Source organism: Diplotaxodon limnothrissa, linkage group LG9, assembly GCF_057381915.1.
Source record: "Diplotaxodon limnothrissa isolate DT_005_m linkage group LG9, D_limnothrissa_male_GT1.1, whole genome shotgun sequence".
Taxonomy (NCBI): Eukaryota; Metazoa; Chordata; class Actinopteri; order Cichliformes; family Cichlidae; genus Diplotaxodon; species Diplotaxodon limnothrissa.
In genome coordinates this window covers 33,308,526-33,323,254 of record NC_140604.1, presented here as the reverse complement: position 1 = coordinate 33,323,254, position 14,729 = coordinate 33,308,526, and the positions used below count along the sequence as shown (strand labels likewise).

At 38.7% G+C, this 14,729-nt stretch overlaps 2 protein-coding genes across 2 annotated transcripts; one reads left to right on the top strand and one right to left on the bottom strand.

Moving 5' to 3' along the window:
* Positions 1 to 906: 906 nt before the first annotated feature.
* Positions 907 to 1,877, bottom strand: LOC146625952 (GTPase IMAP family member 7-like). The gene is made up of 2 exons (XM_085362222.1): positions 1,874 to 1,877; positions 907 to 1,484 (listed from the first exon to the last, which is right to left on the bottom strand). The coding sequence occupies exons 1-2, from the start codon at positions 1,875 to 1,877 to the stop codon at positions 907 to 909; spliced, it is 582 nt and encodes a 193-aa protein (XP_085218348.1).
* Positions 1,878 to 2,496: 619 nt separating this feature from the next.
* LOC146625951 (GTPase IMAP family member 7-like) lies at positions 2,497 to 3,342 on the top strand. Its single transcript, XM_085362534.1, has 2 exons — positions 2,497 to 2,515; positions 2,645 to 3,342. The coding sequence occupies exons 1-2, from the start codon at positions 2,497 to 2,499 to the stop codon at positions 3,340 to 3,342; spliced, it is 717 nt and encodes a 238-aa protein (XP_085218660.1).
* The last annotated feature ends 11,387 nt before the right edge of the window (positions 3,343 to 14,729 follow it).

Here is a 14,729-nt window from a genome sequence, read left to right as displayed (position 1 = left end):
ATGTTTTGCTAAATGTTCTCATTTCTCTTCTTCTTAAATATCTGGCTGTCTGAGTGGTGTCCCAAAAAGACTTTAAAGATAGTTGGGACACTTTCTGTTAGGAGAGAATGCATCCATTACACTTTAGATGGACCAGCTGTCATTACAAGAAATTTGTTCAATTTTATTACAACTCTCCAAACATGACTATCCAGACATGAGAACTGTTTGGACTGAATGTACACATGTACTTTTGTTTTACTGTAATTGCTTTGGAAAACACTAACACGATTAAAAAGGCGGTTAAGGTTAGGCATAAGGTTATGGTTGATTGGGATTAAGGTTAGGATTAGGGCTGTAATACAGGGCTGGAACATGTGTTACCACCGGGAGCGTCAATCTATTGGATTCCATCCACAACCCGCGATGTCTCATACTGAAAGCGGGAACGCGGAAGGTTACCTTTTGCGTTACTGAGGAAGGCCTCGGGACTTATCAAATCGTCAGTATATTAGACTGTAACTGTAACAGCCAATCAGAGTTTTTGCATCCAGGTCTGTGATTGGTTGGTTTTGTGGTACACTTATAACGGTACAAGAGTTGAGCATACATCGGAATGAGAACGGGCTCAAATAAAATTCAATTGGATTGAATCCTGGACCAAAGAACAATGAGACACTTTGTTTCTTAGTTTATTGAAGTAGTTTGTTCCAGTTTACAAAGGTTAATAAGCTTTCAGTACCTCATTTAACAGAAGTTCATAATAAACCATAAAAGATCATTTATCTTGTCTCGTCTGTCTGTTAATTCTTATCTAGTCTATTAAAGAAAAAAAACTGTATTGCATCATCTACCTCTTCATGATACTCACTCACTCAATGGTCTATCTTTACGTAAAAGAAAAAAACAATTTCTGAGCACTCATAGCTATAAGTTCTTCTGTATTGTGTTTACCACCTTCATTAGTTTTTCAACCTGATCAGGACCTGATTTGTTGTTCTCAAAGAGAACACACCTGTTTCCACACTTTTCAACCATTTTCTTCAGATCAGGTTGGCAAGAATGAAGAAAATCCTCCAAGCCCATTCCCACCTGCCGCAAGTCGTTTCCTCGGGTGAACAGGATGATTGTTCGTCCTCTAACTTCCCTCCCAAACGCTTTTTCTAACTTTTCCATGATGTCTCTCTCATCATCTGTAAATCTGCTCACATGCATCACAAGTACATACACACATGGTCCTGACTCACAGAGTTGTTTGCACCTTTTCACATGTTTGCCCCTAACTGATGGAGCAATGTCATCATCAAACATATCTGGGGTATCAATCACATTTACGTCTACACCACTGATCTCAGTTTGTACATTCTGGCAATTTGTGGTGACGGCCGTTGAACTGGGTCTAGAAACAAAGTGTTTCTGTCCAAGGATGGTGTTCCCACTGGCACTCTTTCCAGTCCCAGCCATTCCCAAAAGAACAAGGTTCACTGTGGTGCCAGTGTGTCGTCCTGCATAAATGTATACCAATAGTAATGTAAGTGAAAGTGAAAAAAAGAATGTGGTTAAAATGAGTGAATCTTTGTTGCTGTGTTTTTCATTAAGTGCTCTTTGCTTCAACCATCATGAGAAAAATGCTGATTGACTGAATAACCCGTTAGTATGTTCTTTATATAGTACTTAAAAGAGATTGTGGTTTACCTGTCTTTGTCTCGTCAGTGTGCGGTCTTGTTATACATTGTAATCCACGGTCCCAACTACAAGTTAGATATAGAAGAAATACGAATTAATCAATAAGCTGCTTGTTGTTTCATAAATAATTATTACTATAATAGTATGCAAACATTTCAGAGTGTCTCTATAAGCTACATTTATAAAATATTTCATAGTATACATTTACCCATGTAAAGACATTACGTTCACAACTTGATTTACATGCTAAAGCTAAATCAAAAGTGCTCAACTTTAGCTTTACCTCAGTGCCGCCGGTTGTCTGTCTTTAGTGTCGTTGCTTCTGAATATGCTGAAAAAGCTTCCCATGATGCAGGATTTGAACGAATAACCTGTGGGTTCAAATGTCAGTGCCAGCACAACTCTGAACTCTTCCTTTTTGTTTAAGTATCCTTATTTAACAACTTAGTATATCTCAGTTGTTTTCAGATGATTCACATAAATCTTAAATAAAAGTTAACAAATGTCTATTAAGAAATTTATCATGACAGATGTAAAAATAGCCTTTCTCTGATACTCTTTAAGAAATCAGAGCCCTTTTTTCTCATTACTTAGATTTTTTTTATTGCTACAAAGCAAATACATGTACAAGCACAACTTACATTAAGTGGAAGTTGTTCAGTCTGTTGAAGCAAAACTCTGTGTGACACTGTCTAAAGCCTGCAGACTGCTGTTCTCCGACTGTATAATACTGCAGGAGGCGTGTCATCTGTTGAGCTATAAAAAGCAAGTTGTGGCAGAGCAGTTTTAGCATTCATCTCTCACCTGTGCAGTGACAACATTGAAAAAAAAATGGCTTTAATTCCAGCAGGTAAGACTTATTATTAATCATTGTTTTTTAAATTATTTTCCTGAAGTGTGAAAACTTCTCAGTTTCACTTTGGTTCTTGTAAAACTCTTGTGTACATGGGTTAAATCAAATTAGTCAATTGTGTTTCAGGTCCTGATTTGAGGATTGTGATGATTGGAAAAACTGGTGTGGGCAAGAGTGCTGTTGGGAACACCATCCTGGGATGTGAGCATTTCAGATCTTGTCCTTTATCTGCATCAGTGACTGAGTTCTGTCAAAAAGCTTGGACACAGTGGGGGAAAAGAATAGTTAGTGTTGTAGACACACCAGGGATCCTGGACACTTCAAAATCAGATGAGTTCATCAAAAGAGAAATTGTGAAATGTGTTGAAGTTTCCTGTCCCGGTCCTCACGTGTTCCTGTTGGTCATCCAAATCGGCCGATTCACAAGAGAAGAAAAAAACTCAGTGGAAGCCCTGCAGGAGCTGTTTGGCCCCGAGGCAAACAAGTACATGATTGTGCTCTTCACCCGTGGTGGTGATCTTGGAGGCATAACCATAGAGCAGTATGTACGTGACGCTGAGCCAGGGCTTAAACGCATCATCCAAAGCTGTGGAAACAGGTACCACGTCTTTGACAACACCAGCAGCGACAGAAGGCAGGTGGTGGAGCTCATCAAGAAGATCGACAAAATGATGGAAGTAAATAGAAACACGCACTACACAGATGCCATGTTTAAAGAGGTGGAGGAAGCACGCAAAAAGGGAGTAACACTGCAGCAGTACAAGTTCACTGAGTCGTTGTGTAAACGTATCAAACTCTTTCGCATCATTCTGGGGAAAGATTAAAGTGTTGTGGTTAATTGTAATTATTTTATTCTGAATAGGACAGCTTTTGTTTTACCTACACGAAATATACAGTTTGTTCATGATCACACACAGAGTATAGATAGCTGTGTAGGATCAATATACGTTGATTTCCCATAAAGAAATAACACAATAAAATATTATTGATTATGTGAGTTTATCTTTTGATGTTAAAGAAGAAAGTATTTATAAGTGAAATAATGATCATGTAAGCTGTCTATCAAAGCATTTATTTTCTCTCTTGCATCTATTCTGATTTGTATATGTGAATGAAATTATGGTGGTTATGTGTGAGTTTAATTGTACACTAATTTAATCTATTGAACAATTTAGGGGACAACGGTTAAATTTAGTCAAGTACATATTTTATATAACTGGGAACTGTGGATAGTTTTGTCTTTTAAAGAATGATGACTTTGGTTTATAAGGAGTTTTTATGTTGGGTCTGTTCTGCTCTGGCTGTTTGTATTAAAACATATTGTGAAAATTTCCCTTTATGCTCATTATTGTTTGACAATTATTCGTGTAAAGCTTCTAGCCTAATAAAAACTAATAATCACACCACGTTCACCAGTTATTTGTGATTCTAAGATGACAATGTCAGAACCAAACGTTCAAGCACTTCATTCATTATTATTTTTGCCTGTTTGAATGAGAGAAAATTAGATGACATGTATCAACAGGTTTCTAGGTATCCATCTATAAAGATTATTGGTTCTCACTTATTATGATTTAACTGGTTTGATATTAATCATAGTGACTTACAATTATATATATTACCTTTTTCTTTTACTGTTCTACTGACATATTTAGTTAATTTCCTTTAAATTATTTTGACTATTTAGTTGGTTTGCTTTATTACTTCAGGTTTGACTTCAGATTTCCACGTCTGTCCTTACAAGAGTGGGAAAACATGTTCATATTAAAAGAACATGTAAATAATATTTAAACACTTCTGTTGTGAAACAGCAGACTCAAACACTTAAATACTGAACCATGTTTTGCAGAAAGACAGATGCATCAGCTGAACAACAACAGTTTTAATACCTTTAATACGTTCAACCATCTTTAATATTTCTGGTTATCAGCACAAGCAGGTTAAAATATTCTCTATGGAAACAGGTATGTGGCGTGGGTGTGGTCCTTGGCCAGCTGCAGAGGAGGCGTGACGCAGTGAGCTCCCGGGGCGGCGCAGGGGCGGGGTGAGCAGGTGTGCTGGGATCTGACAGTGATTGTGTCTCTTTATATGTTGGCAGTGACAGACGGAGACGGGGGTGACAGCAGAGAAAGAGAGCGCGGAGTATATGTGTCCACGTACAACCCCGAGTTTAATAAAAGGTTTCTGCATTGTCAAAGTCGCTCCGGCTGGTATTTCTTGGGTCCACCGTTACAAGGTATTACCGGTATTTCAACATCACTATACAACTTCCGGTCATGACAGCAGAGGTGTTCCCTCTGAGAATCCTGGCTCTGCGAAGACATTCCTTTGTTCTTTTAAGAGTTTAAGAGTTGGATGCACAAGGTTACATTTATTTAGGATTATTTCTAATCTGCACAGGGTCAAAGTGTGAGGGTTCCCCAGTCCTCCCTAGGGATGGGTATCGTTTAGGTTTTATCCGATACCGGTGCCAAATCGGTACTTTTGAAACGGTGCCGGTGCTCAAACGGTGCTCAAACCGGTGCTTAAAGAATGGAGAACACAAAATTGGTCCAAAAACCTCTCATATTCAGCTGGTTTTTGTAAAAATATAACAATGTTAGCCTTTTCTGCAGCTATGGGGCATATATGGTATCACTCTTGGCTGGAAGCAGTGCTTAATCAATGGAAAAAACACAAACTTTGTCCAAAACCTCTCATGTTTAACTGTTTTCCACTTTTTCTTTGGTCATTTTAGCCTTTTTGGCCAGGGTGAAGGGAGTATCTGCCATCAAACAAGAAGACAGCCGCATGTAGCTATGATGATGTTTGCTAGTTCACCTTACCTGCATTAATGTAATAATGTGGTTAGCCTACTCAACGTAAATTACACACGAACAACATTAAGCTACTCATGCAGAGAAGAACGGCTGCTGCTGCATCATCATCCTCATCATTTCTGCTACACTGGCAGGGCTAGGGGCCAGGACTCTCCTCTTCGTGTTTTTGGGGGATGTTGCTAACTCCGGGTCTGATAACAGGCAACCCACCCACAGTAGATGTGCACGGTGTGAGGTCTCGCAGCAAGCTATCAAATACGGCGCATTTCTCGGCTTTTAAAAAAAACGCTATGCGTCGCCAGGTGTTTCATCAGATTTGAGGTGTTACCTCCTTTGACAGTATCACAGTATCAGCTTAAAGCACTTGTTGCAGGCTGCTGAGTTTGCATATTTTGCTGTGAAGTACAGCCAGACTTTTGACCGCTTCGCCTTGGGCATTTTTAATCTGTAGCTCTGCTCTAAAAAAACGTACGTACCTGGACCCGCCTACAATCCTCGGAAACGTAAAATGATTGGCTAGAAGTGTATCACAGCTCAGGGAAAAAAAGCACCGAAATAAAGCACCGAAATGTGCGCTGCTTTTCGGTCTGGTTACTACCGTTTATGCCAGAACCGGTGCCATCATGGCACCGGACACCGGTACCCATCCCTAGTCCTCCCTGTGTGCTGTCAGCGCCTCTCTCCCTCGCTCTGTCATTCTTTGGTTGTTTTGATGTCTACTTCATAGGCAGGGCTAATTCCAGCTCCCTACAAATCACTCCCTTGAGTGATCGCTACCACTTCTTGGCAGTCACTCCTCACTGGATCGTCAACCTACCACGTTAGTTAAGCCCCAGCCCCTCGGGTATTTACTGCTTACCATGTTTCCCTGTGTGATGGTGTTCTCCGGTGTTCCATCCTAGGTGTTTGGTGAAAGTGTGTCCACAGGTTTATATTGTGATGTGGATGTGTGGACCTCCCCGTTTGTTTCCTAATCAGGCCCCCTCCTGTTAGGTGTACATTCCCCTAAGTCTTGTGTTTGGTGTTAGGAAATTTAAATAAACCTGTTGAACTTTTGGAAAAGTCCCGCTTCCGAATCTTGCTAGCTTGCATTGGATGTGACAGAACAACCCAGCCACACATCAAGGACTCAGGCTCTGACCCTGTACGCCTCTCCACCTAGGAGGCGCAGCTCAGCAGGCATGAACAATTATTCTGCCTCTTCTCTGGCAAACAGGACTCCATGGTTCTAAAAATTGCAGATATGCTCAAGCAATCTCTAACTCCATCTAATGCCAACATTTCACCTCAACAGCTACCAGCAGAACCCTGACCATCCTGCACTGAGAGAGAACTGTGCCAACTCCTGATGAGTTAGAGAAAAGTACAGGTTTTGTCACTCAGTGCTCACTAGTTTTTCAACAACAACCCTGGACGTATAAAACAGATGGCTCCAAAATAGCCATTTTGTTCAGTTGCTCCAGGGCCAGACGCTAAAGTGGGTCAATGCTTTTTTGAGATCAAACTTTGAGGTCAATGAACAGGTTCGATGGTGCTGCTCAGTCGTCAATGTTCGATGACTGAGCAGGTGAAAAACAGTCTTTAAAATCTGGAGAGCTGGAAATAATAGGCTCAGAAATGATAACAGTCTGGGATTGAGACTCCACAGAAACCTTAACAGTCTCTGTGCACAAAGTCTCATGAGTCTTTGGGGGCAGCTTACTAAACTCAGCAGTCCAGCAAACTCAGGAGGTGCCAAAACATAATATTCTCTCCCGGAGTTAGCTGACTGGACAGCATGAGCAACAGTCTCAGCATTTGAACAGGAAAAGTGCTCTCGTGATTCACCACTGTGTGCTGCTCTGTAATCTTGGGAACGGGCTGTGAAGAGGAGTGGCGGCGGCGAGGGTGCTGTTTCCTCCTGGATGAAGGAATTGGAAATGGTGGAGAAATGGAGACCTGCTTCACATCCTCTGATCACATAGCCGTCAGGAAGGAGGCCGGCGAATGGGCAGGTGAACGAGGTCCCAGCGGGTGTGTGGAGGGAGAGGAATTCTGAGACACCGGCGCAGAAACTCTGTCCTGTTGTAGCGACCGCTGATTAAGCTGCTTCTGTTGCATCGGCGTGGAGAGAGACCAAGTAAAATTGCCCTGACGTGCTCCCCCCCACGCAGCTATGGTCCTGACAAGAATGGTGTTTGTGGCAAATTGCTGAATCTGGGGGTTGATTTTCACTATTGCTTCCAACGCTCTCAGTTCCTCAGACATAACCTGCAAGCTATCAGACTGGGGGATGCCATCCAGCAATTTAACCAACCTCTCCATCTCAGCCTCAAACTCCAAAGCGGAGCAGTCTGCGGGGTCCATCTTCTGGTCGTGACCTTCTGTTATGTGTTATGTGCAGGCAGGAACCAAAGTGCAGACACTCGGAGGCAAAACGTGAACTCAAAAGATCTTTATTGCTGAACATAAAATAACTAAGTGAAAATATCAATAAACTAAACAGGCAGGCTGGCAAACGGAACACACAGTGTGGGATGAGAGCAAACATGAGGGTAGATCACAGCACAGACAAAGGAAAACACAGGGCTTAAATACACAGAGGGAGCAATCAGGGAATAGGAGACAGGAGGGAAACATGTGGAACAAGGGCTAACAAGACAAGAGAAGCAAAACCAGTTACATTAACATGAGACACAGAATTTCAAAGTAAAACAGGAAACATAACACAGAGACGTGGACTTGACAAGGGGATAGAGCTGACAGTGGAGACGGAATAACCAGAGAACAAAGAGACCGAAACCAGAAGACAGAATTCTAAGAAACCCAAAGACTAGAAAGGATAAATAATGGCAAAATCAAAGTTCGATAATAATGTAAACTCACTTGCATCTTACATAGGTGCGCTTATTCTTTGCTACGGTACTTTACTGTTCCAGTGAAACAAGAAGATTTCTTTTTAAAGTACATTTTTGTCCATCTTGTGATCTCATTTGCCATATTCTCTTAATACCTTAGAGCTATTTCAAGGGGGAAGAATGTTAGATACAATTTTTAAATCAGGTTGTGATCTTAAAGTCAATCTCACAGCACTGATTTTAGAGCAATGTGCACCAGTTGTAATGTCAGTTAGAATTCCAAACTGTCCTTTCTCCAGTATTGGTTATGGTGAAATGTAAGTTGTTCTTTTGTGTGATTGCACACTGCCCATGACAGCGTCGCTTAGTAAACTGTACAGCAGAAGTTTCAATTCACTTTTATCTATACATCACCAAATTACAACAACAGCCAGCTGGTAGTGAGACTGTTAGTCACACACGGTGGACAGAAAGTAATTTTTGAATTTAGAAAAAATAAAATGACTCAATTATCATTTATGGTTTTATTTATTATTACACCTTTTTTCCAGTCTTCTTACAACTATGACAAAGTGTGTATGGACTGTATGGGGGACCGTATCTTAACTATTAAGCTCACCATTTTAACATGATGTGTACATTACTTCGATAATATAAGCATGACAAGGAGTTTATGAGTTATCTTATATAACACCTGTTTTTCTTTTCTCAAAAAAAAAGACAGAAAACTTCACAATATGTTCTTTTCGTTATATATGTTATATTTTTCTAAATAATGTTGAGGCAATTGGATTGCTCAAATGAAAACATTTGATCTCTTATGTGTTTTTGTCATGTTGTTCAAAATTCAGATGATTACAGAACAGGAAGCCACAAAGCAACCATATTTTTCTCAAGTTTAACTCAACTTAATATTATTTGTATGGCCGTATTGCAACAACAATCTGCTACTTAATGTTTCTATATGTATTGTGCATTTCATAGGAATTATTGTTTCATGATTTGGTTAACTCTGCATTTGGTTCAGATGATGTGAGTTAAAGTTGTAGACATCCAGAAAAACTCTACTATGGTCAGGTGACTATAAAGGAAGTTGTCACGGTTCTGGGTCTTTGAGACCCAGTATTTTGAGTTCTTGTAAGTTTAGATTATGGTTTATGTTCTAAGTCCTTGGTTGTACTGTTTTAATTATTGTCATTTCCCTAAACAACTTATTCAGATCGGCTCTGCTATTTTAACAGTTGACCCAACCCTGCTCTCCTATCACCATATGAGAAGATTATCTCGTGAGTCTTCTTAGAGAGAAACAAACATGCTGGCATGAGACTGAAACAAATATAACAGAAAGTTGGACAGTGATGTGATCATTCTAATGTTTGGACAGTAGACGTTATCTCGTGAGAGTCAAACAACAAACTCAGTGTGTGCATTTGATCTCAGTCAGGTCGGCTCTTATCTTTCTACAGCTGACCCAACCCTGGTCTCCTATCACCAACATCTCGTCTCATGTTGCCATGAGACTGAAAGAAATATCACAAAAGGTTGGATAGTGTTGTGAAAATACCTGTAAGACCTGTGGGTTACACTCAAAATGTTTTCATTCACTCGTGTTAATGAGCTAACAATGAACCACAATTACTGAGGAAGGGCTGCTGTCAAGAAATATTTCTGTCAGTCAAATGTTCGGTCAAACCAATGTTGTGATGGAGAAAAGCACAAAGTTCTGTGTGAATGTTTTAATCAGCAAAACTAATTGTTTGATTTCAGCTGATGCGCATGTGTTGCTGCCACTGTTTCACTTCAGAGTTGGCTGTGGAAGTTTTTTTTGTTTTTTTTTTAAACTTAGAATATGTTTCACCTTCTCTTGTGAGCAGAATCTCTGATTCAGTGAAGGGACTTTACTAACATATCAGTTAGATGTTTCCCCTATTTTGAAAGATAACAAAACTATAACTAATATTTATGTTTCCAAAATAATAACACATTTATAACAATTATTTATTATTTTAATCCAAATACGCAATAAGTTGTTCAAGACAGTTGTTTTTAAATTCTAAATAATTAGAATTTAATAGATATTATAAGTATTCGAATATAAAAGTAAAATTAATCGAAGCACAAGGACAATAACACTTGCAGTTATGAATTAACACAATCAATAATTAACACCAAATAAAATAAAGAAAAACAAGTTCTAGTCATCCTCAGCTAAAGCAGTCACACTATTTTCAGAGTTTAATTTAATATCTTATTGCAAACTGTAGCTTGAGACCCTGAACAGCTGCTGTGAGCCAGCACTATAACGGGACTCAATAACTAAAATCTCAGCTTGCATCAAATTATTAACTCATCCATCATATAGCCGGTAATCTACTTGTTTAATGACTTAGAAAGATCATTCATGTATAAATTAAAGCAGAACAGGTGACAATATCTCACCTTTTTTGAACCGCATATGATCAAAGTCATGTTTTTTCTGTTATATTTGAAAGCAACAAATTCAATTCAGTTCAAAACTTCCTTCAAAACATATCTACAAGAATCTTTGCTGTTTTTTAAAAAAATCTAAATTACTGTTATTACACTCTGCATCTGAATACTCAAAACACAGTTTGGGACAATTTAGGTCTTTTGAGCTTAACATAGCTGTCCCACAGGAAGTAATGTGGGGGCACAGCTTTCACTTTTCATTAGAAAATCATTTTAATGTTTGGACAGAAGACGTTATCTCGAGTTCATGTATTTTTAGATTATGGTTTATGTTCTAAGTCCTTGGTTGCACTGTTTTAATTATTGTCATTTCCCTAGGTTTCAGTTATGGTTGTCGAGGGTTTAGTTCTTATGTTTTGTGAGATGGCTTCCCTGTGTTCCCTGCTGTGTTTACTGTGCCTTTCTGTCCCATGTTTCAGGACCCTATGTTTCGTCTTCCCAGTCTGTTAAGTTTACATGTCTTGAGTTCAGTCAATGTGTTTCCTGTTTGACTTTGAAGAGGTCCTGTGTTCCTGTGTTTAGTTTTACACTCCCCTTGTGATGTCGTTATGTTCATGTGTGTCAGCTCATGTGTTCCCACTTCCCTCATGATCCTGCTGTGTGTATTTAGTCCATGTGTTTTCAGTCGTTCCTTGTCAGGTTGTCTGCTCCACGTCGTGTCTTCAGGTATCTGTGTCAGTTCGCCATGTTTAAGGTTTGGTTCACCCAGTTTAGGTTATTGTTTAGCTTCACCCTTGCCCTTTGTTTGTATTTATTTTGCCAGCCTTAATAAACTGCTCGTTTTCTGTTAATCCACGTCACGTTTCACATTCTGTTTTTGGTCTGCATTCGAGTCCTTTTTCACAACACGTACAGTCTGCCTCAGCCAGGCTGTGACAGGAGTAACCTGGGACAACAGCTTTCACTTTTCATTAGAAAAGCATTTCTTTGTTTTTGTTGGACATAATAAGCCTGTCACTAAACAACTTATTCAGATCGGCTCTGCTATTTTAACAGTTGACCCAACCCTGCTCTCCTATCACCATATGAGAAGATTATCTCGTGAGTCTTCTTAGAGAGAAACAAACATGCTGGCATGAGACTGAAACAAATATAACAGAAAGTTGGACAGTGATGTGATCATTCTGTTTGGACAGAAGACGTTATCTCGTGAGAGTCAAACAACAAACTCAGTGTGTGCATTTGATCTCAGTCAGGTCGGCTCTTATCTTTCTACAGCTGACCCAACCCTGGTCTCCTATCACCAACATCTCATCTCATGTTGCCATGAGACTGAAAGAAATATCACAAAAGGTTGGATAGTGTTGTGAAAATACCTGTAAGACCTGTGGGTTACACTCAAAATGTTTTCATTCACTCTTGTGTTGAGAAGCTAACAATGAACTGCAAATATTCAGGACGGTCTGTAAAGTAACACTTTTGTCAATGAAATGCTTTGATGGAGAAAAGCAAAAAGTTCTGTTCAGTTGATGTTCACGCTGTCCTTTGTTTCACTTTTCTGTGTTTCTAAGACAGTTTTCTCTTAATGTTTGTTATGTTTGTTCTTCATTGTTGTGTTTATGTGTTTTTACCCACCTCCATGTGGACAGAAATACAACTCAAAGTAAGGAATTGGTGCTACAAACTCATTGTGCTCCTCCACCTAATAAGACACAGATTTAACTCACTAATATGGTTGTTATGAAATGACTTCCAACTTTCCTCTTTGGCAGCTTTTGCAGAATTATGATGTGAAAGCACTTTAGGTTTAAAGGTGATACATACATGAATGAACTTGATGAAATTAAATTTTAGCTGACATTTTTCTTTTATTCTTTAAGTCAACAGTTTCTTCTGATGGGAGGCCGTGCTGTCATGCCCCAGGTTAAGAAGTGTGATATTCTGATGTTATTATAGTCTAAAAGTATTTTCTCTGACATAGAAATAAACCTAAACAGTGTGTTTTCCCTGAAGATTCATAGATTTGGTATTCCTTGTCTTCTGATTGGAGTTATTTTTGTAACTCCAATCAGAAGTTAAATAAAACCGCCTTTAGTTCACCTCTCTTGTTTCTTCAGTCCACCTCTGCCTGTCAAACAGCTGGCATTCACACCCAGCAACACTGTGAAGAATCTTTGAGTCATTATTGACCACAATATGTTCTTCAGTTCACATATGAGTTAATGCTCCATTTGAACAATATCTCTAATATTAGAAACATCCTGAAAAACTAGTTCATCCAGCTAAGCCCCAAATGGCTTTCTGAGCTTCCTGCTTGAAAATTACATGCTCAAAATGAATGGAGTGTTTCTCTGCAATTACAAACTCTGTGTAAACAATCCTGAAATCAAAATAAAGATAACACTTGAGATTTCATCAGTGGTGTAAAGATTTCAGCAGATGTTACTGTGTCAAAGTTACTGAGTCTAGAACACAGAAAAACTAAGTAGATTTTTTTCATCGCCTAATATATTTATTTATTTAGCATATAACCCTTTTAAAAACATGCTTTAGTTCACCTTTTAATCAAAAATTCTGTAATCAACACATAAACATCATCTGTGCAAAGATTTATGTTTCTAAAGTCAAACAGTCAAATTACAGCACATTTAATAAATAAATATTCAGGCATTGTCCAGCCATGTACAATTTCAGCACACTGGGCATCATATATGAGTTGCATTTTTTTAGGTGTTAAACAGCAGAAATTATTTAACTTCATTAACATGTCTAAAAAAGCTTGTTTTTTGAATATAAGAATTAGCCACAGCTGGCCCTTTCTGCCCTGCGCACGGAGCCTTTAAATGACCTCTGGAGCTTTAAACTCTGAGGGGCTGTAACTTTGGCTACAATTTGCATGATTGACACCTCTTTTTAATCATTTGAGCCAATAGAATCACAGTTTATAAGGCTGCGGAAACAAGCAATCGGCTGAGACTGAAGAAGTCACTTAGATGAGTGATGAAACATTTCTCCCACCGAAAACACTATGTCCAGATGAACAGAATCAACTTTTTGGAGCTACACTATATTGTTCTTTCCTTTTGATTTTTTTTTTTTTAATATTTAAAGATTTTTTGGCGATTTTTGGCTTCTGTTTTTGTTGGTTTGGGAGCAGATACAGGGGTTAGGGCTAACAGCAGCTGCTGTGCTGTTAGAAAAATTCAGGAAGAATCTCATTTTAAGTCCTCTTAGTACAAGTCAAGTAAAGCAAAACATCTTTTACATTATAAATCACTCCTTGTACTTTAGTGTTCACTTTTATTATTGAGTACTGTGTGGTAATACATAGAAAACTTCGCTTCAACCATTAAGTACACTTCAGAAAAAAACAATCAGGAGCATTAATCCAGTTTCATTTAGAGACCACACAAACATTTTACTTTGGAAGTAAACCATCTTGAAGTTGATGGACCTCTTATAATATAAAACTACATGAATTATATATAAAGCCAGATATAATATGTTACCAGGACATGTACAGGGGATGTTTTTGATAGAGAGGGAAAGTTAAAGCTGAAGACTGTTAATGCACAAACAATAGTTAAACATTTTATCTTATTTGTGGAGTAAAACTTTTGAACAGTTTTACAGTGAACCTACATAAATGTTCAGGAATTATTCAGTATAAAAAACATTTCTGAAACTCCTTTTGGAAGCATATGTTAATGACTTCCAGGATTCCAGGGGACCAGCTCCACTCGCTCCTCACAGCGAATTCCTTCCTCGCACACACATCCAAGCCAAACAGCCAACACTCTAAAAACTAAAACTGATTTTTACACCTAAAAATATTGAGTAGATTGGAAACCAGTCAAATCTGTTCAATATACTTGATCAATTGAATAACTAAAGCTTAAACATATAAAGTTGAAATGAATAATAGTAGTTGTTACACCAACATGAAAAAACTGAGTAAATAACACTGACATGCTTGGTCATTGTAACTGAAATATAGATGGTCTGTTAATCCAAAATCATTTTCCATTTACGTAATATGACCATCACCAGTAGGCCACCGAGACTGTCGGTGCTGGGGCTGGAACCGGCAACCTTCTGATTACAAGACGAACTGCCAACTCTTGA